Genomic DNA, 21,850 nt, shown 5'->3' with positions numbered 1-21,850 from the left:
TCTCACCATTGCTAAGAAAGAAATCTTCATCCAGGCTGTGCTGGTGTCCTGTCTAGTGTCATATTGGTAATGTCAGAGGTAGCGGGGTTCATGATAACAAAGGGAAAACACAGCCACTGCCTGGTGACAAACAATATGTTACTGCTTAACTGAAGTGTCTGGAATGAAACTTTTTTCTAATTCTATGAGGATAAATGATCTTCTCTAAAGCTGTGAAAGCTTACTAAATGTCTATTGAAATGTTGCATTTGCAGATTATTCAGAGTGTCTCTATACTGGATACACTGACAATCGATGCACTGAAGCTAATGCAGAGGTTTCATTGCACTGCTGGTGAAAGAGTATTCAAAGACCAGAAGAATCTTACCTACATGAGGTAGTATAACAGCGAGCAAGCTGTGCACTCTGGGTAAATGCTGCACTTTGGGCGAGAAATTAGTTGTCTAATGTTTCTAATGAATGAAACTATTTTAGAAGCACCTGTCTTGTCCTTGTTGTAAAGAAAATTGTTTGGGAAATATGAATGGGTGGAGAAAGTGTTTTATATAACTTTTTTTTTTTTTTTGGCAAATGCAAATACCTCACCATGCCACAACACGTTTTTTTTTTCAGAAGGTGATCAAACGTTAGGTAAACTGCAAACAAAAGGAAAGATATTTAATCAGAAAATCTAATATTTGTTAGATTATATTTTGAATGTATTGTCTTAAACTATTCAACCAATATTTTGCTTTTAAAATGAGCATTATTGTTTGCAATTCAACAATTTTGCTCCAAATGATATATGGTTGCGGCGTAAAGACAAATATCATTGTAGCGTTGTATTAGCGTTATTATGTTAGCTCAAGTATAAATTACACAAATAAGGCAGCGATATCTCAGTGCTTAGCAGCTTGGCCACTTTCAGTTTTGCTTTGTAAAAAGTGATGCAGGACTATATGAAAGTAGAAAAAGTTTTGACATAAATAAACAGAAAATAAGTCTTGAAGCACACCAGAACACTGTTAAATCATTCTTTTATCTGATGTATCATTGGCAAATTTCACAAATGCACGGTGAGTCATTGATATACAGTATAGGCAATGTATTTTTTATATATATGTTTGTGATTTGTATCTATAAAGCCTCATTTAAATGAAACTTTAGGTCTGGTTAGGTTGCCCAAATATACATAATTCCAGCTCCTCTGATGAGACTCACCAGACTGACGAAGATGAGAATGAGCTGTATGACATCTGTGTAGGCCACAGAGTACAGCCCTCCCAGCAGGGTGTAGGTGACGGCCACTGCAGCAGAGATCCAGATGCTCACAGTGTAGGGTACATCCAGAATCACACTCATGTTGGAGCCTGACACACACACACACACACACACACACACACACACACACACACACACACACACACACACACACACACACACACACACACACACACACACACACACACACACACACACACACACACACACACACACACACACACACACACACACACGGTTTATCTGTTATGTATACACCCATGATCCCAATTATTTTCAAGAACTTAGTAAGGGCAGATAAGACATTGCTTTTTTGGACCTTTTCTGCAGTAGCATCTGGACTTTGTCTTATCAAACATCAAGTTTGTGTCCACTGCTGCCCCCCCTACCCACAGCTGACATCCATTCAGAGCCATAAGATAGATAGATAGACCTGTTCTGACCTTTAGGAGTGGTTCTTCTTCATCCACTTAAAGGATCCACGTGTTGTTGTTCAGATGCTTTTCTCCAATGTTTGAATACCTGGTTCTTTGAGTTCCTGTAGTATTCCTGTTCAACCTGTAGCGGTCTGGATGTTCTCCTCTGACCTCTCATCAAAAGCAGGGTTGCTACTTCTGTGAACTACTGTTCACAAAACATTTTTTATTTTGGCACCATTCTTTGTAAACGCTAGAGAGTGTTGAGGTGAAAATTTAGATAAGCAGATTATTAAGACAGACAGAACTGCGACTTTACAGACGAACGTCCGAGTCACAAACGCTCTGCTATGGACCAGGATCCCTTGCATCCCTCCCACATCTCTGTCAGGAGAGACAGATGTGTGAAACCACAGCAGCAATACTCTGTGAATTACCTCAATCTTTTGAAGCTGCGTCCACTGCCGGTTGCCATTGCTTGCTCTCTCCACCTTCAGATGACAACAAAAACCACTCCCTACTTACAGACGTTTGTTCCAAGTCACTTAGACCACATTTCTACCTCATTCCGTTTTATCTGACCAGGAACCGAACATCACACACATGTTGCTACTTTTATGCTGCAGAGTTGCTGCCACAAGATTTAATAGTTATACATTTTCCTTAACAAGCAGGTGCACAGTTATATCTAAAAAAAGTGGCAACTGAACGTATAACAAATAACTTAATTCAACCCCTTCACGCAAGTGTTACATTTTGTCTTTTCAAAAGGTTCATAATCTGCAAAGATATCCTTTAAAAGTGCAGTGTGTCTCATCTGGCGATGAGGTTGCAGATTGAAACAACCCCCCCCCCCCCCACCCTTTCTAATGACATAGGAGAAGTGATGGTGGCCTTCAGGTGCCGTGAAAACGTGAAAAGCCCTCTCGAGAGCCAGTGTTCGGTTTTGTCGGTCAGGACCACTGTAGAAACATGGCAGTGAAATGTCGGCCTCCGTGGAAGGGGAACCACTCCCTATGTAAATATGAACAACTCCTTCTAAGGCAACTAAATCATGATTCTTATTTTGATCATTATACAAAATATTAAAACATACTTATGAATATTATATTCAATGTCTGCCAAGTTTGTTCGCAAATGTTACAGACTGCACCTTGAATGGTAATTTTAGTGCTTATCTAACCCAATAAGTGTTGATGGCAGCCACATCATGTCAGCTACAAGTGATAATACTGCCATTAGTCCTGTTATTATTTTTCCATATTTGATCTAGAAACGGTTCAACATGGTCACATATCTTCGGTCTCTCATTGGCTTGGCAAAGAAAAGTCCACCTCAATGATACAAAGACAGACATTTTGTTTGTGAGACATTGAATTAACATTGAATATTTGTAAGTGAAGATTGCTAGTCTTGCAAATGTTGGAGTGACACAAATGTAACTGTGGCAGTTCCACCTGCCAAATACCACCTGTGTGGTGTTTTCAGGACTCCCCTACACAGTGACACAAGCTGATATGTTAAAACACCAGTTTATGACGTGTGTGTTTGCGACATGGTGCCGCCTGTTGTGGCTGCCTGCACAGGCGCCCCTTGTTAGATTAGCTATTATGTTTGGTTTGGTAACTATTGTGCATTATCTCCAGGTGTGTTGCAAAGACATTTCACTGCATATATGTATGAACGTATGTATGTATATGTATGTACACTACGCACAAAAAGTTAGGGACATTTGTCTTTCAGGTGAAATTTATGAAAAATGTAAAAAGTTCACGCTACAGTGATATTATATCATGAAAGTAGGGCATTTAAGTAGTAGCATGCAATGGTGATTTCCTCATCTTAAACAATTTATTGACACAAAAGCCAACAACAGTGGTGGGTTTACCACAACAAAAAATGTCAATGTCTCAATAACTTGTCATGTGCCCTTGAGCATCAATTACAGCTTGAGAACGACGTCTCATGCTATTCACAAGTCGACTTATTGTCTGCTGAGGCATGGCCCCCCACTCTTCTTGAAGGGTGGTCCTCAGGTCATTGAGGTTCTGGGGTACAGAGTTACGATCCTCTACACGGCCACTCAGCTGACCCCATAGGTTTTCTATGGGATTCAGGTCTGGAGAAAGTGCAGGCCACTCCATTTGAGGTACCCCAGTCTCCAGCAGCCGTTCCCTAATGATGCGACCTCCATGAGCTGGAGCATTGTCGTCCATGAAGATGATATTAGGCCTGTGTTATTCATGCAGGGGCACAATGACTGGATTAATGATGTTATTCAGGTAGTATGGGCTTGTCACTGTACCATTCACAAAGTGTAGGGCAGTTCTGTATTGACTAGACACACCTGCCCACCCTAAAACACCACCACCATAGGCTCGTCTGGTGACAACAGTGGCTGATGCGTAGCGCGCTCCTTGACGTCTCCAACATCGTTGGCAGCCATCATTTCTGCTCAACGTGAATCGACTTTCTTCAGAGAACAGCACTGAGGCCACTGGTCCCTCGTCCAGCATAAATGCTCCCTGGCCCATGCAAAACGATGATGCCTGTGCCTGGTGGTGTGGTTAGGTACCCTTGCAGGTCGTCTAGCATGCAGACCACGCTGATGTCAACGGCTTTGAATGGTCTGACGTGACACTTGGGTGCCTCTCACCTTAAATGTGCCTGAGTTGAGTGGCATTCATCATCCAGTTCCGCAGGGCACTGTTCACAATGAAACGGTCATCAGTGTGGGATGTGGCCAAAGGACGTCCACTTCTATGCCTTTCTGTGACTCTTCCAGTCTCTCTGTATCTCTGTTGCAACCTGCTGATAACACTCTGTGACTCTGTAAGCTCAGTGGCCAGTTCCCTCTGAGAACATCCTGTTTGAATCGCAATGGCAAGGTATTGTTGATTAATTGTTAGGTGTCGTCTTGGTCTCATGATGTCAAAATGTGCACAGCATGATGAAGAGGACTGTTTAAATACCATTTCTAATTGAACCAGGAAATGTATTGGTCAATTCATGGATCAAACACCTGTTGTGAATTTTGCCGTTCAGCTCCTTGTTAGAGAACAGCAAGTTGTGCAATAAGTACTAAAACATTGAACAGTTGGACATGTGCATTCAAAAATTTAGAGAAGGTCAAATTAAGTTCACCTGTAAAGGTTATAGTGCATTTTAGGTTCATCCTGAAATTTCACCCGAAAGCCGAATGTCCCTAACTTATCTATATTAGAAACCTCTTGAATCTTGAATCTCTTTATTGTAGAGAGAGGTGTAGTTTAGTTTCTTGATGGGTGTGATGTGTTGAAGAAGGAAGGAGTGACCGCTGACGCTGACTTGAATAAAATAATAGTTTTATTACACAAATCAGCATCAAACCAGACTTGCCATGGATGTCCTGGGAGAAACCCGAGCCGGATGGAATCTCTGCCAAGTGACGCTCTGCACTCGCTTTTCTGGTCAAGCTGGAGGAAACGACATTTCTCTCCCATAGGACCTCTGATTAGACCCATTGTTGTCTTCGCTCTTCCTATGACAACAAGGCAGTAAATCTTACATTAACATACGTTACTATTATTCCTGCACTATATTTCAGCCCTGGGAGCTCAGTGACCTATTCACCTCAAACCTTCCAGACACCTCAGAGGCAAGGTCTAAAAATCCAGGAGCAGATGTCATGCATCTCCATGTGTGTGAAGGGATGGGTGATTTGCCTGTTGATTGGTGATTGCTCTGACAAACAGGCGTAAAGCTACCTCTGATCGCGGGCCCAATTTCCTAGACCCAAGATAGGTGTTGCTGCTTAAACCACACCATCCCCACACCACAGTAACTCTTCAAAAGTTGACTTCAGGTTTATATAATAAGGAATTTGAGTTATTGTGTGTGTTATCAAGTTAAGTTCTTAACCATAACAGGAAATGTTTCCCTCCATTTCCTGCGACCCATGTAACTAGAAGACAGTTCAATAACACAAACACACATGTTCATATTAAACTTAAAGCTACAAGCAGTAACATTGGACAGTGAGTGACAAATAGCGACTGATGAAGGAAACCATGGAAACAGCACGACAGCAACCAACAACCGTGACTGCTCCTCCTCTTTAAGGCTTATTTGCCTTTGGAGCAGAGGTCTTGCATTGTAAGTCATTGTGAACAGAATTTTTGTAAGTTCTTGCACAAAATAATATGAAACTAGTTTGACAACATAAGTGGGGTAGTTGATGGTGCGGTGCATGGTGGTATAAGAATAACAGTAAAATAACACACAAACACGCTTAAACGTAGAGCCACAAGCAGTAACATTAGACAGTGAGGGGCGTATTCACAAAGCAATGGCACGGCATTTGTGAACACTAGCTGGTGCAAATAACAGAAAAAGTGAGTGTCTAGTTGACAAAGCGCACACAGTGGTGAAACCACTGTGTGCGCTTTGTCACCACTAACTGCGGTGCAACACAAATAGCGGCTTGGTTCACTGGTGCTATTTGCACATATTTAAATTTGGTATAATTACATGGTGCGATATTGGCTATGACAACAAGGGCAATGGGGGACTCAAATGCACGACACAGAGACAGCTTGCAGATGGGGTTAAACAATGGAGTTTTATCCTGGAAGGCAGGGCCGCTGGATGGGACGAGGGCAGAGACGGCCTCGATGAGGAAGGAAGGATCCAGACGGGTGGACCGGAAGCCAGGCTCAACGAGACGAGAATCGCTTGGATGGGGAAGGGGGAAAACGGCAGGTTAGCATGGTGACTAAATACACAAATTCTCAGAACTTCAGCCGGCGCCACAACAGGTACTCCCTTAGTTAGATTAGCTGACGATCTGCCAATGAGTGGATGGAAGGCCAGGGAATAAATACTGTAGGCTTTGATGAGTGATGGACACCAGGTGTGTGGGACGGTGCAGGAGGAAGGAGTGACAGAGGAGACCAGGAAGGGGTTAGCACCAGGCGACCTGTCCATGATAAAAGAAACAAGTGGCCCCGAGTGGGGCTAGGAGGCTGTGGGCGTGACATTGGTCACCTCCTATGAAAAAAGGCCTCGTTGCAAATAGTGTACACACGCAGTTAGCGTGAAATTATTAGTGTCTGCATAGAGCTGGTGCAACTCAAATGCATGGGGTATCACGCCCAGACTTTCCAGTGATCTGTAAATCATATTTTGACATTATTTTAATTATAATTGTTATTGCTGTCACAGCATTTATAGGTAGAGGAACGCAGAGCAGTCCATGGTTTTCCAAAAGCATGTTGTTGTAACTTTGAATTATTTTTTGTACAAACGTTGACTAAAAAGGTTCGAGAATAACTATTCAATTCAAAATATATCAAATAAACAACTAAAAGTTATGGGAACTGTAAAAGCAATGATGTAGTCAAAATTGGCATTGAAACACAGATTTCCTAATTTCTTTATTGTAGTATTATGATTTAGTGAGATCTATAATTTCTTAAGTCAAAATTTGAATATGTCCATATTTTATTCATGTAATAAATAAACTGTGTAGAAAAGTATGTTTTATTATGGATTTACTCATTCTCTTGAAATGTAACATTGTTTTATTGTTTTAAAAGTTTTATTTTACTACATTTCCTGATTGAACAAAACAAAAAAACATACTTGCGTGTGCGGGTCAGTTCAGGACGTGACCCGTTCACACTGGGATATGATATTGGCCACATTTAAAAAATAATGTAAACAACCAAACAAAAAATTGGATCTGAACAATAAATCTGAATTGAGCACTAAGGCCTGCAGTGTCTGAAGGCCTAAGTAAAGCTGACCTGACCTCAAAACTGTATGCAGATAAACATCACACTTTTCTTCAGAATGTAATGCAAGACCACCCTCTATTTTTTTCAGGTGGTACGTAATAAAAAGGCCCTGTGCAAAAGTTTGGAAATCCTTCCCTATAACTTATAGGTTGCAGCTTCAGGTGACTGTAATTCCAGGGTTGAACTATTGTTCTTTAAATTGTTCTATTCTTCTTGTTCTATTATATACTATAAAATGTGTTAGCCTTGAGGGTCCTGGTGGTAATTATATGTTATGGAAATTTAGAGTATCAATAAAGGTAGATATTTCTAGTTTGACAGGTTTCCTGTAAAACAGTTTAACCCAGCACGCAGTGTCTCCATCACCAGAGACACACAGAGCAGAGGAGAGGAGGGAGGGGCCGGTATTGACGGCTCTGCAGAGACTGAGAGAGTGACTGAGAAAGTCTCTCTGTTACAGAAGTGCAGGGTTTATTATTTACAGGTAAAGAGTATTCACACAAAATCAATCCAGTTTTTACCAAATTAAGTCCCATAGCAACGGAAAGCAAATGGAAGACGTGCGCCACACGGCACGGGACACACAGAATATTTTTGTTTTTCGTTTAATTCGGAAATGAAGGAAAACTAATTTGTGTCAAATAAAAACGCACTTTGTTTTTATTTGAGTTGTTGGGAGACACAGGAACTGACACAGCAGCAGAGCGGAGATCGCACCCTCTCTGTTACGCAATGCACTGTCCTGATCCAAGGTGGAAGACATTTACGTTTTTCATTTTCATTCATGTAAGAAAATATGAAAATGAAATCTCAATCCCTGTTAAAAACAATAGCAAATATAATAAAGTACCTACGTTTCTGTGACTACATTCAGAGAAAAAATGTAGTCGTACACTCTGAGTTTTACGTTTCTTTGAGAGAGGACCGATTGGTCCTGTTTGGATCCACCTTCATCTGCAGCAAACCATCTCAGTCATGCACATCAACAAGTCAAAGCACAGATCCAGGCTGAAGGACCATAGACCAACATGTGGATTCCTGGCAATGTCACAGTTTTGATAATCCTTGTGGCCTCGAGAAAAGGCTTTTCCTTTTTGGCCTTGTGGCCGCAGAAGCATTTACCTGACTTCAGCGGTTGGAACAGGCCATGGTTGGTATGGAAAGGATCCTCTTGTGATAATTCTCTTAGCTCTGGTCCTGTACTGCCTGGTGGAGAACGAAACTTACAAGAACGACACTTACAAAAGTAAATAAAATGAAAAATGAAAAATAAAGCAGAGGAAACCTGGTGCGGCGCAGAACACACAACACAATCTGGAGAAAACACAACTCCGCTCCAACTCTTAGTTACACTATGTTTGTGTTTTTCATTTTCCTTACCAGTAGAAAAGTAAGGAAACTAAATAAAATCTTTCTCTAAGTGTCAACGTGCCGTTCAGGGCTTCAACTGATAATAGGATCATATTATATATTACAATTTTATAATCACAATACATTAGATATTATCATCATTACATTATTATTATTATTATCATAACATGATCAAAACGATCACATTTATATCACTTGGGATTATTAGATTCTCCGGCCATTTTATCTGCACAATTTACTTCCATAGTCTGTGAACCAGACCAATTCGCAACTCATGTTTCATTTGCTCTGCAGAATACGTCCGACCCCCCTCCTGTTCCACCAGATTTCCAGCCGATCTGGCCAGGGTTGGGCCAATCACGGTCTGGTAAATCTGTTATCGTGACAGTATTAAACAAACTGGATGTTATATTTTATCAAAAAGAAGAGCAAAGAACTGCACTGAAAGTGTTTGTTGATCAGAAAGATGAGTTTGCTGAACTTCTGCACACTGTAGTCGTTTTACATTTTGCTGTCACTCAGTGCTACAAAGGCACATGCAGAGGGTGTGGCGAGGGTGCCCAAGCACCTGCCTCTCATTATCAGGCCCATTTGTTTTAAGTGCAAATGGGCATTGAGGTAACTGATTTTCTGGGCAAGATATGCATATTTATGATGAACACATCCTAGGGACGCCCATGATCTGTGCTCCGCTGTGCCTCCCCGTCAGTTTCCTTCTTGAGCGAAACGAAAAACACTGTGCGTAATGTGGACAATTCCTCACTGTCTTCCCTCTTAAACTCTATCCCCCTTTATTCTTCTTCAACTCTATCTCCTGGTGATCTCTATCCCCCTTTACCATTCTCTACCTCCATCTCATGAGGATCTCTTATCCCTTTTTACTTCAGATACTGTGACTTCAGCTGGAGTCAGTCAGTCAGCCATCAGCTGGTCCATCATGGCTCTGAATGTCCCAGGAGTAATAGAAATGGTCTTCTTCTACCAGCTGGTCCTGGGAACCGGCATCTGGGCTTCCTTCAGATCCGAAAACAGAAGAAGAGATCGGCCGACCAAATGGAGATGACCCTGCTGGGCAACTGCAAAAGACACTATATGAGAAGACCCAGGATGAATGTAACCTTTTTTAATATCAAAATATAAAACGGCATGACATAAATACATCATGCGTCCATGCTTTTGAACTTGTTGTTGGTAGTGAGTTTGAGTAATGTGCAGAGGAAGAAAGAGTATTGGAAATCCTTAACTAAGTAGGTGATTGGCTGTTGAAGAATTGACCTGACAAGTAGTGATGGTGTGTACTTATGTGAAGTACTAATTATTATGTTTATTATATTATTATTTGTGCGTGTCTGCAGACGATTAAACAAAAAGGTAAAGCAAATAAAATCGCCAAATACACAGAATTAGCTGCTGAAATGAGAAGCGCTCATAGAGTTAGAGATTAGATGAGAGATGGAGAGTTTACAGAGCATATTTAATCCCGTCACAACCAAACCCTTCTGGCAAAGAGAATCCAGAAACCTTCGATATCAACAGTGGCTGTCCATCATCCTCAGGAATCTTCATCTTCATTGGAGTCCATCATTGGCTCTAAAGCCTCTTGTTGTGGATCCTTTTCATCCAATTTCCCATTGTCACCCATAGCACCACCTGCTACTGGAGGCGAGTCTTGGAGTTTGGCTTTGAACACGTCCCATCTCTCAGGGACGAGGCCCTTGCTGAAGAGCAGTGCAGCCATGAAGGAGAATAGAACGATGGAGGCTATGGAAGACAGCACAGCCACAGTATTTACTGGAAAGTTTTGGATGTGAACACCATCCTCCAGTCTGTCTCCTGGGAGGTGGATGGTAGCCGGCACTCCTAGCATCGGTTCTCCGCACAAGGCTTTCAACAACAAACTCACCACAAGTCCCATAATAGCCCCATATCCATTGGATTGGTCAAAGAAAATAACGCAAACCAGTTGAGGAAAAATGAAGACATATAAAACAGTTACACCAATGAGCCAGAACTCCAAGATGCTATTTTGGAAAGTGGTCAGAGATGTTCCAACGACACCAACCACGACCACCCCAGCACGGATCACCCACTGCAGCTCCCTCTGGGATGCCTGAAATGAGAGGAAAAACCAAGACATGATGAAGTAATAGACTCTTGTAATAGTCTTCCTGTCCCTTCCTCTTAATCCTCTGCTGTGGTGACCCCATGCTGTGGCATCAGGTGTTACTACCACACAGCAGATCCAGCAAGACATTGTAAAACCTCAGCCATGACTTGACAGAAGAGCCACTGTGGCCACCAATGGTTCTGCACCATCATTTTCTTACAGAGCTTGAATTCCTGATGCACTTATAACACCACTTCCTGATTCTTGTTAAAGTAAATTTCCGATCACTTGACAGAAAGAGCTTCCAGTGAAACTCTGGACACTGATTTGTGGATTGATAGATTTTCTTGATTTTCCAGTTGGATTTTAAATAGATAGATAGAAAGATAGATAGATGTGTTAGTAGCATAGCGTTATAGCAACTCACATAACAAAAAGGGTAGTAGAATAAAAAGGAGAAAAAAATAATTGTACTACATAAGAGAAAGAAAAGGTTCAAAATATTTCTCAGTGCAGGTTATAGTCTGGGATACCAACAACATGTTCCCTCACCTGGTTCCTCAGGATGTTCTTGTAGATGTTTGAGGTGAAGATGGAGGCTGCAGACAGTAAGGTTGAGTCAGCTGATGACATCACAGCGGCAGCCACAGCTCCGATGCCGATGATGGCGATGTAGGAGGGTGTGAGGTAGTTCAGGGTGAGGGGCAGGATCATAGCTGCCTGTCCCCTTTCAAAAGGAGACAGAGAACCGTAGGAGGTCTGGTTCCAATCTGAGGTACAGAGAGAATAAATAATGAGACGGGATATTTTCTTGGCAAATAGCCCAGCAGTGTTTGCCCTTGTGGTGTGGTTTAAACAGCCACACCTGTCTTGGGTCTCTGTAATTGGGCCCGGGATCAGAGTGGATGTAGGCCCCCAGTCAGAGCAATCAACGAGCAACAGGTAAATCAACCATCCCCATTTTACGAGAGTCATTTTGTTTCAGTGCCTTTGTACTTTTAATCTGGTAAAAGGTCTGAATATTTGCTGCACTATGTGAGTGGAAGTATTGTGGAAGTGTCAGTTGAGTTTACTGGGGAGTCTCTCAAGGAATAGAAAGGAAGTAGAAGAGTCAAGGGGGTGTCTGATAAATCCTTAGTTTCCATCATAGATTCCAGAAAGAACTTTCTATATGAATGATCATTTCAGTGTGGAAATGTAAAAAGCAACAAAATAAGTAAACATTTCAAACATTTAAGAACTTAAATAATAAAAAACTATAGAAATATTAAAATGACTTACATTAAAATACAAAAAAACATTCAAAGCATCTATATCTAATTCTATAGCATTCTGTGGTGTGTAAAAGTTGATACCTGCAGATGCAGCCATGACTCCAAATATAGTTGGTGGAATTGCAAATATTATTACATTGACTGCAGCAGCGTAACAGTTGATCTGGGCTGTTTTTGAGGACGAGGCAGACAAGGTTCTTTGGTGCAACGTTTGGCAGCAGAAGCTTCCCAGAGCCTTCAAAAGAAGATGGTTAGAATTTTTTTACTCTTCACCATGAAATCCATGTCTTACAAATAGACAGAGTAGTGCTGACCCGGTGATAATAAGAATAACATTGGTGACTGAAGTGCCTTTTTGTATAAATGTACATTATGATTGGTGAGTACGCATATTTTCACCCGGTGTTTTTACATATGCAACACAATTCTTCTGGTGAGGTTCGGTGCACTCTGTACAGACCATAAGCATTAAAAAAAAAAAGCTTATCAGTCTGAGAAAAAAAGGGAGAATAAAAAGTAATAATGAAATGATATATGATTTAAAATATAAAATATATAAAATGATCCCAAAATATAAAACACATATGTAAGATATAGAAATGTGATACTATGCACAGGATCAGATATTGTTATGGAATCTTGGTTAGAAATGATCAATTAATTAATTTGAAACATAGCTGCAGGCATACATTGGATAATGTGGTAGCCTTTAGCCTGTGTTGTTCTCTCTTCTCTTGTAATGCATAGCAGTCTAGTTATCAATCATTTCCATTGGGCTTCATGCGATACATCATTGTGGTGGACCAAGGGGCATGGTTAAGCCGCAGCTGCAGACGACAGCGTGGCTTCTTGCCGCGGCCGCACAGCTGCCTTGAATAAACCTAATCGGCTCCAGGGCAGAGCTGACTGGTCCAGTCCGTGGGCAGAGAGTTTTCTAAATGTTTGTTTGTCTTGCAGAGGGGATCGGCACACAGGCTCATCAGCTACCAGGAGACAGCGTGGAGCATCACTCCTCCTGCGCCCAGACTGATTATAATTATAATTGTTTATTATTTATCCTTTTGGCCAGCGAGCCCTTCTGTTCCCGCCTGTCATAAAAACTTGCCATGTTGGCAATCAAGTGCAAAATAGACTCCATGTCCCCCCCCCCCTAAAGGCGTACCTGTGGGTAGAGAATCCCACAGTCATTAAGTTGCTGTGCGTAAAACTCTTGGTTTTTCACTGCCTATCCAGACTGAGACCTCATTGCACGTTTCTGACAGAAGCGAGTTCATGAAAGTGCACATATGACCAGACACAATATTTTTTGTCTTGATATCAGAGTTCCACATATACAGACATTGGGTATCACTTTCCATTCTGTGCTCAAGTACTCCCAGTCAAGCTCATAAAAATGTTCTGATACCGAAACAGATCAGTTGTAAATTACAGCAACAGAATTCCAGTAGTAAAAAACAGCAGACTGTACACTGTTTGCACACATTGGCATTGGTAATTAAACATCCTAGTATACAGGTTCATCAGCATAATAATAAAAAAATTGAATAAACAATATGGCCAAAATATAGGATTTCAAGAGGAGATGGTGGTGGGCCTAACATGGAGCCTGGAGGAACACCATATGTAATGACTCCTAAAGCCGTGGGGACATAGATTGTTAGATAGAGACATTGTGATGAGTTAGGAGCTGAACAGGTGTGAACAGTGTCCTTATTGGACAAAAGTATTGTGCACACTGGCACAATTTTATACACACATTTGTATACAACATGCTGGATTGAGCCATAAGGAATTGTAATTTGTCATTTCAGCAGGAAAAAAAATAAATGTGAGCTAACAATATAAAGCAAGCAATACATTTTCAACCTGCTGCTCTAACTGTAATTTAAGATGAATTAAATTCACATATTTAAAATATCTTGACAGAAGCTTTTTCCTTCTCACCATAGCTAAGAAAGTATCCATCTTCATCCAGGCTGTGCTGGTGTCCAGTGTACCGAGCCAGGAGGTGTGGGAGGTGTTGGACAACGTCATATTGGTGATGTCAGAGGAAGCAGGGTTCATGACAACAAAGGGAACGCACAACCACTGCATGGAGACAAACAATATATAACTGCTTAACTGAAGTGTCTGTAATGAAATTTTTAGAATAATCTGAAGGATAAATCACTTTCCCTAAAGCTGTGAAAGCTTTAGGGAAACTTTGTCTATAGAAACTTTGTCTATAGAAACATTACATTTGCAGATTCTGAGTGTCTCTGTACTTGATACACTGACAAGAAATGCACAGAAACTGATGCGGGGGTTCCATTGCACTTCTGGTGAAAGCATATTCACAGACCAGAAGAATGTATCCTCCAAGTGGTCTCACAGCAAGCAAGCTGTGGTCTCAGGTAAACGCTGCACTTTGTGTGAGAAAGTTGTTGCCTATGTTTCTAAAGAAGTGAACTACTTTAGAAGCACCTGAGTTGTCCTCGATGTTAAGTAAATTGTTTGGGAAATATGAGTGGGTTAGAATATTGTTACTCTTTGTTTAATGTCCGCCTGCAGAACATTGTTTTTATTTGTCACTCAAATGCAAATACCTCACCATGCAACAACAATTTTTTTCACAAGGTGATCCAACTTTGGATAAATTGTTCAACCAATATTTTGCTTTCAAAATGAGAATTATTGTTTTCAGTTCAACAATTTTGCTCCTGGTGATATAATGTTTCGTTGCAACGTGAAGACAAATGTCATTCTAGATTAGCATTTTTACGATAGCCCAAGTGCCAATTATGTTAATAAGGCAGTGATATGTCATTGCTCACCAGCTTGGCCAGTTTTTCTTGATGTGCACCAGAACACTGTTAAATCACACTTTTGACCGATCTGCTGAATCATTGGTAAGTTTCACGAATGCATGGGGAGTCATTGATATATAGGCTATGTATGTTTTTAATGTTTGTGATTTGTATCTTTAAAGCCTTATTTAAATGAAACTTTAGGTCTTGTTAGGTTGCACAAATATAGGTATTTCCAGCTCCTCTGATGAGACTTACCAGACTGACGAAGATAAGAATGAGCTGTATGACATCTGTGTAGGCCACAGAGTACAGCCCTCCCAGCAGGGTGTAGGTGACGGCCACGGCAGCAGAGATCCAGATGCTCACAGTGTAGGATAAATCCAGAATCACACTCATGTTGGAGCCTGAAACACAATCACACACACAGGACACGGTTTAACTGTTATGTATAAACACATGATCCCAGTTAATTTCAAGAAGTTAGTAAGTGCAGGTAAGACATTGGTTTTTTTGGGAACTATTGTGCAGCAGTATCTGGACTTTGTCTTATCAAACATCACTGGTCAAGTTTGCTTCCACTGCTGGCTCCCCCTTCCCACAGCTGTCATCCATAAGATAGATAGATCTGTTCTGAGCTTCAGGAATGGAACCTGGAGTGGTTCTTCTTCATCCTCTTCAATGTGTTGTGTTTCAGATGCTCTCACCCAATGTTTAAATGCCCAGTTCTTCTGGTGAGATCCTGTCGCCTTCCTGTTCAACTTGTACCAATCTGGATGTTCTCCTCTGACCTGTCATTAAAAGCAGTGTGGCCACTACTTTACTGTGAACTACTGTTCACACAACATTTTTGTTTTTTGCACCATTCTCTGTAAACGTTACAGCATGTTGAGGTGAAAGGTCAGAGCAGTTTATTGAGACAGACATAAAGACAGTTGACATTTCAGACAAACGTCCAAGTCACAAACACCTTGAATGGTAATTTTAGTGCTTACCTAACCCAATAAGGGTAGATGGTATCCACACCAGGTCAGTTACAAGTGATAATACTGCCATTAGTCCTGTAAATACTTTTCCATATTTGATCTGGAAAGGGTCCAACATGGTCACATATCTTCGGTCTCTCATTGGCTTGGCAAAGAAAAGTCCACCTCAATGAAACAAAGACAGACATTTTGTTTGTGAGACATTCCATGAACATTGAATATTTGTGATTAAAGATCACTCGTCTTGCAAAGCAGACACCAGCAGATATTTTGAAAACACACCAGTTTATTGTTGAGAGTGGCAAGGTCTAACATGTTGAATGCACTGACGAGCAACAGGCGCAGCCACCTTCGATCCTTGGCCCAATTACCTAGACCCAAGACAGGTGTGGCTGCTTAAACCACACCATCCCCACACCACAGTAACTCTTCAAAAGATGACTTGCTTGAGAACATTTTAAGAAATGTTAGTTATTGTGTGTTATCAAGTTCAGCCCTTACACTTACAGATAATAAAGCAGGAAACATTTCCTGCCGAGAGGATGGCGACCTGTGTCAGTCCCAGTGAGGGTGTGTAGGCTGCCTCTGCTAGTCCATTAATGAAGCCCCCGCCGATCCATGTAGCTATAAGACAGTAAACAAAACATATACCAACACACACCATGTCTACCATGAAATTAGTTTGGCAATATAAATGGGGTAGTTGATGGTGTGGTGAATGACAGTATAAGAATAACACAGTCAAATAACACATATAAAAACACGCTTAAATGAAACTTGCCACAAGTACTAACATTGGACACTGAGGGGCGAATTCACAAAGCAATTGCACAGCTTTTGTGGCCACTTAACCTAATAAAAGAAAAAGCGAGAGTCTAGTTGATAAAGCACACGCAAACGGTGAAATGCACCACGGCCCTCTGGCTTTTCTAGGGGCCCGGGGGTCTTCTGTGGCCGCAGGGCAGGGTGCTAAGGGCTTTCCTGAAGATGTAGGATGTCTACAAGGCTGCAGAGTTCGGGGGGCCTCGGGGCCCTTTCCACTGCTTGGAGGCGCCACAACAAAATACGGCCCGTCTACATCAGTACCAATGGGGATAAGTTATGTACACTCACCGGTGGAAACACACACACACACACACACACACACACACACACACACACATACACACACACATACAGGCGGTCCAATCACACGCACACACCACCACACCTGCTTCGAGTGCACCCCAGCACCCTCCCCTTGGGGGTGGCGTATTGCATTGCACTGCTGCCTCACAGCAAGAAGGTCCTGGGTTCCATTCCCACCCGGGGCGCTGTTGGCACCGTGCTCCGGCGGGTTATCTCCCAAATAGGAGCCTTTCTGTGTGGAGTTTGCATGTTCTCCCCGTGCTCACATGGGGTTTCCTCCACCTCACGTCATTAAGGACCCCGCTCAAAAACATGCACACATCATCGTCTGACCAGCAACCCAAACATGATAAATAGTTCTCCAAAGAGGGGGGTTGGTGGCGGCTCTCCATAACCAAAAACTGTGCTCTTGTCATCCTACAGGTCATCCACAGGACAGAGTTATTGCAGCAGTTCTTGATGATTTAAGAATTAATAAAGGGTTACATTGCAGGTTGAGAACTCCACTTGCAGACTAACTCTGTCCTAGATGCGATGGCATACAAATACAAATACTCTTTGTTGTATGCCTAGCACACTGACAGAACAGGTAAAAAATTAAATTAAAAAAATGAAATGCATTTATAAGAGGTACCAGAATTTCCAGTGATCTGTAAATCATATTTTGACATTATAATAATAATTTTTATTACTGTCACAGCATCTATAGGTTGCGGAATGCACAGCAGTCCGTGGTTTTCCAAAAGCAACTTTTTGAAACTTTGAATAATTCTTTGTATAAATGTTGACCAAAACGGTGAGATCTAGAATTTCTGACGGAAAAAAAATTAAAAATCCATATTTTATTTAAGTACTAAATGAACTGTGTGTGGAAGAGTACGTTTTATTATAGATTTACTCATTCTCTTCAAATGTTTTATAGTTTCATTGTTTTAAATGTTTTATTTTTCTAAATTTCCTTATTGAACAAAACAAAAAAACCTACTTCTGCACAGGCAGGTGAGGCTCAGCTCAGGACGTGACCCATTCACACCGGAATCTAATATCGGCCACATTTAAAAAATAATGTGAACAGCCAAACAAAACATTGGATCTGAGCAATAAATCTGAATTGAGCACTAAGGCCTGCAGTGTCTGAAGGCCTAAGTGAAGCTGACCTGACCTCTAAACTGTATGCAGATAAACATCACACCTTTCTTCAGAACGTGAAGTAAGATCACTCTCTAGTGGACTTTTTTACAGTTACTACGTAATAAAAATTCCCTGTGAAAAAGTTTGGAAATCCTTCTGAATTGTTCATTGTTACCTTTCAAAAAATATGAAAACTAACACTCAGACCGAGGTGATTTACGGATGAGATTGCAGCTTCAGGTGATTCCAGGCTGAACAATTTTTTTATTCTAAACGATCTGACTGTGGTGGCTCAAATTAAAAGCATGGATGGATGAAGATATTATATTTCGGAAATGGGGAATTCAGAAGGATGAACAGAACCACAAGGAAGTAAGAAAAGAGCAACATTAAGGCGTGTTGATCAGAAAACTGACCTGTCGTGGTGAAGATTCCCACCAGCTGGCTGATCCTACGGTTGCCCAGCAGGGTCATCTCCATTTGGTCGGCCGATCTCTTCTTCTTCTCTTTTTTGGATTTGAAGGAAGCCCAGATGCCGGTTCCCAGGACCAGCAGGTAGAAGAAGACCATGGCTATCACTCCTGGGACGTTCAGAGCCATGATGGACGAGCTGATGGATGACTGACTGACTCCAGCTGAAGTCACAGTGTCTGACTGAAGAGGTAAGAAAATGCAGAAGCTTTCTCAGTCGCATTTAGTTATTTTGTAGAAAGGATGTAGATCTAAGCTTGCGGTGCCTTTTTAAAATTTGTTAGCCTTGAGGGTCACGGTGGTAATTATATATTATGGTAATTTCGAGTATCAATAAAGGTAGGTTTTTCCAGTTTGACAGCGTTCCCGTGAAACAGTTTCATCCAGTCCTCAGAGCCTCCATCACCAGAGACACACAGAGCAGAGACTCTGAGTCTCTGCTCTGTGAGTTCATTGTGGAGGGAGAGGCCGGTATTGACGGCTCTGCAGCGACTGAGAGAGTGATTGAGAAAGTCTCTCTCTTACAGAAATGCAGGGTTTATTATTTACAGGTAAAGAGTATTCACACAAAATCAATCCAGTTTTTACCAAATTAAGTCCCATAGCAACGGAAGACGTGAATGACAGGGCACGGGACACACAGAACATTTTTGTTTTTCGTTCAATTCGGAAATGAAGGAAAAAAAATTCATGTCAAATAACTGCACTTTGTTTTTAATTGATTTGTTGGGAGACACAGGAATGGGCAGAGCAGCAGAGTGGAGATCGCACCCTCTGTTACACAATGCACTGTTCCAATCCAAGGTGGAAGACGTTTGTTTTTCATTCATTTCATTTCATGTAAGAAAATATGAAAATGAAATCTCAATCGGTTTTAAAAACAATAGCAAATATAAAAAAGTATCTACGTTTCTGTGACTATGTATAGAGAAAAAAATTTAGTCTTCCACTCTGCCTGAGTTTTACCTCTCTTTGAAAGAGGACCGATTGGTCCTGTTTGGATCCACCTTCATCTGCAGCAAACCTTCTCAGTCATACACATCAACAAGTCAAAGCACAGATCCAGGCTGAAGGACCATGGACCAACATGTGGATTTCTGACAATGTCACAGTTTTTATATCCTTGTGGCCGAGAGTAAAAGGTGCTTCCTTTTTGGCCTTGCGGCCGCAATAGCGTTTTCCTGGCTGTAACGGGTGTGGTTAGGACCCAATTGCAGCACAAAGACAGGCAGGGATATTTGGTTATGTCTTTTATTTGTAGGGCCGACGGAAGACAGGCGGGGGGGGGGGGGGGGGGGCAGGATACGTGGTCGGAGCGAGTTGGTAGCGGGGAGTCAGTTAGGGGAATGCTGGAGAGTCTGGTGCACGCATCGACGACAATCTGGCAATGGGTGACTGGTGAGAGAGGCATATATAGTGCTTAGATTGCAGATCTGGAACAGCTGGTGCACGGAGTTGGGCTAATGGGACAGGTAAGGAGAGGGAGAGGAAGGTAGAAGAAGGCAGAGATCATGATAGTAAGTTTGAGCTTCACACGACTGTTAGCTGTCATCAGTGAGTCGCGACCGATTTTGGCTTTTTATGAAGCTCATGGTGGAAAACACTTGCTCGCACAAGTATGTTGATCCAAAGATGGACAGGACCCCAAATGCGTACTTGTCAGTGACGTGCAGTCAGGGGAGGCAGGTGAGGCTATGCCTCCCCTGTCATCATGAGAGGAAAAAGAAACGAAATAATAAAATAACACAAGTATTAATATTTGTCCTCTGGACTATGATTTTGGTGTGGTTCTTAATGTATTTTGACCATTTTTATAGTAAAAATCGCAGAAAATTCTGTATTTCCTGCTTAAATAAACGGAGTCTCCTTCGGAGAGGGGAGGTGAGGCATGGACAGCCGAGCCTCCCTCCAGATTGCGCAATCACTCACAAACTGGATTGAGCCCGTGCAAATGGCGCTGCATGTTCCCATTTCTGTGTATGTTTCCAATATGATGGTTGAGGACACTTTTATGTAATAAAAGTATACGTCTTATTTTCCATGGTGTTCAGTAATGTATTTCACGTATGTGTGTAATATTAAACATCTTATTGATATGACATAAATCCACAGGGAAAATGCTTGCCTTGAGGCAGGCAGTACCTCTGCCTCAAGGAAGGCGGCGATAGTGAGCAGCCTGATAGCCTGCCACCAGCCAGGTCACGGTCAACTCGAACCCTTGTGCAAAAAGAAAACACAAGAAGTGTGCTGTGCGACGCTGTAGAGCTTAGCGACAAGCTGTCATTTCTCGCCCTGAAAATGGAGGATTTGATTTCTAAACTAAGAAATTTTTCAAAGCTGGACTTTCAGTCAAAGCAAGAAGTCATAAATACTGGGAGACCGACGCCAGAACTACGAGGTTTGCTTCAAACGACGGGAGTCGGGAATAGACGGGAAACTACTCGTTCTTTTCAAACGGATTGGTATACACGTAAAGACTGGCTTTGTGGCTGTGCTATAAAAAAACGTCTTTTCTGCTTTCCCTGCCTTTTATTCTCAACGAGTGAGACTGTGTGGACCCATACGGGATTTTGTGACTTGAAAAACTTGCCAAGAAGCCTTGACAAACATGAACGATCAACTGCTCACATTCAAAATCAGATTTCTTTAAAAACCTTTGGAACTTCGCGCATTGATCTGGCTCTGAATGAACAACGAAGACTTAATATCAGCCTCCACAATGCCAAGGTAAAGGAAAATCGTGAGATTTTGAAAGACCTCATAAATGCAACCTGCTTTTCAGCTAAACAGGAGCTGGCCTTTCGTGGTAACGATGAGGATGACGATCCTACTGCATGTTTGTAAATCTGACTTGTGAGTCAGTGCCTCCCCAACCCCAACCCTCACTGCACGTCACTGGTACTTGTTCATGTTCAAATAGGTGTCGGGAATGGCATTCCATGTCTCGATTCCGCTCCGCATTCCATGAAACGAACTTTAACGTTCTATTTTCCTCAAACTTTTATTTTTTTGGATGTTTCCATGGTTAGCTTACCGGGGTTCGAGAGCTCAAAAAAAGTCACCAGTCTGTCGGCAACAGGTGACGCATACAAGGTGCGATGCATATTATGATCGACAAAATATGAAAACACGTTTTATCCCAA

At 41.8% G+C, this 21,850-nt stretch overlaps 1 protein-coding gene across 1 annotated transcript; it reads right to left on the bottom strand.

Annotated features, from left to right (window-relative positions):
- Positions 1-10,376: 10,376 nt before the first annotated feature.
- On the bottom strand, positions 10,377-18,836 carry LOC307242075 (high-affinity choline transporter 1-like; the record flags this gene model as incomplete). The annotated part of the gene is made up of 8 exons (XM_080016410.1): positions 10,377-10,934; positions 11,484-11,701; positions 12,287-12,440; positions 14,150-14,293; positions 15,250-15,398; positions 15,987-16,142; positions 16,485-16,601; positions 18,653-18,836. The coding sequence occupies 8 exons, from the start codon at positions 18,834-18,836 to the stop codon at positions 10,377-10,379; spliced, it is 1,680 nt and encodes a 559-aa protein (XP_079872536.1).
- Between the last annotated feature and the right edge of the window lie 3,014 nt (positions 18,837-21,850).

The sequence above is a fragment of the Zeus faber genome, assembly GCF_960531495.2.
Source record: "Zeus faber genome assembly, chromosome: 16".
NCBI classification, from domain to species: Eukaryota; Metazoa; Chordata; class Actinopteri; order Zeiformes; family Zeidae; genus Zeus; species Zeus faber.
Note: the sequence above shows the minus strand (reverse complement) of the source record. Positions and strands in the feature narration are given on the sequence as shown.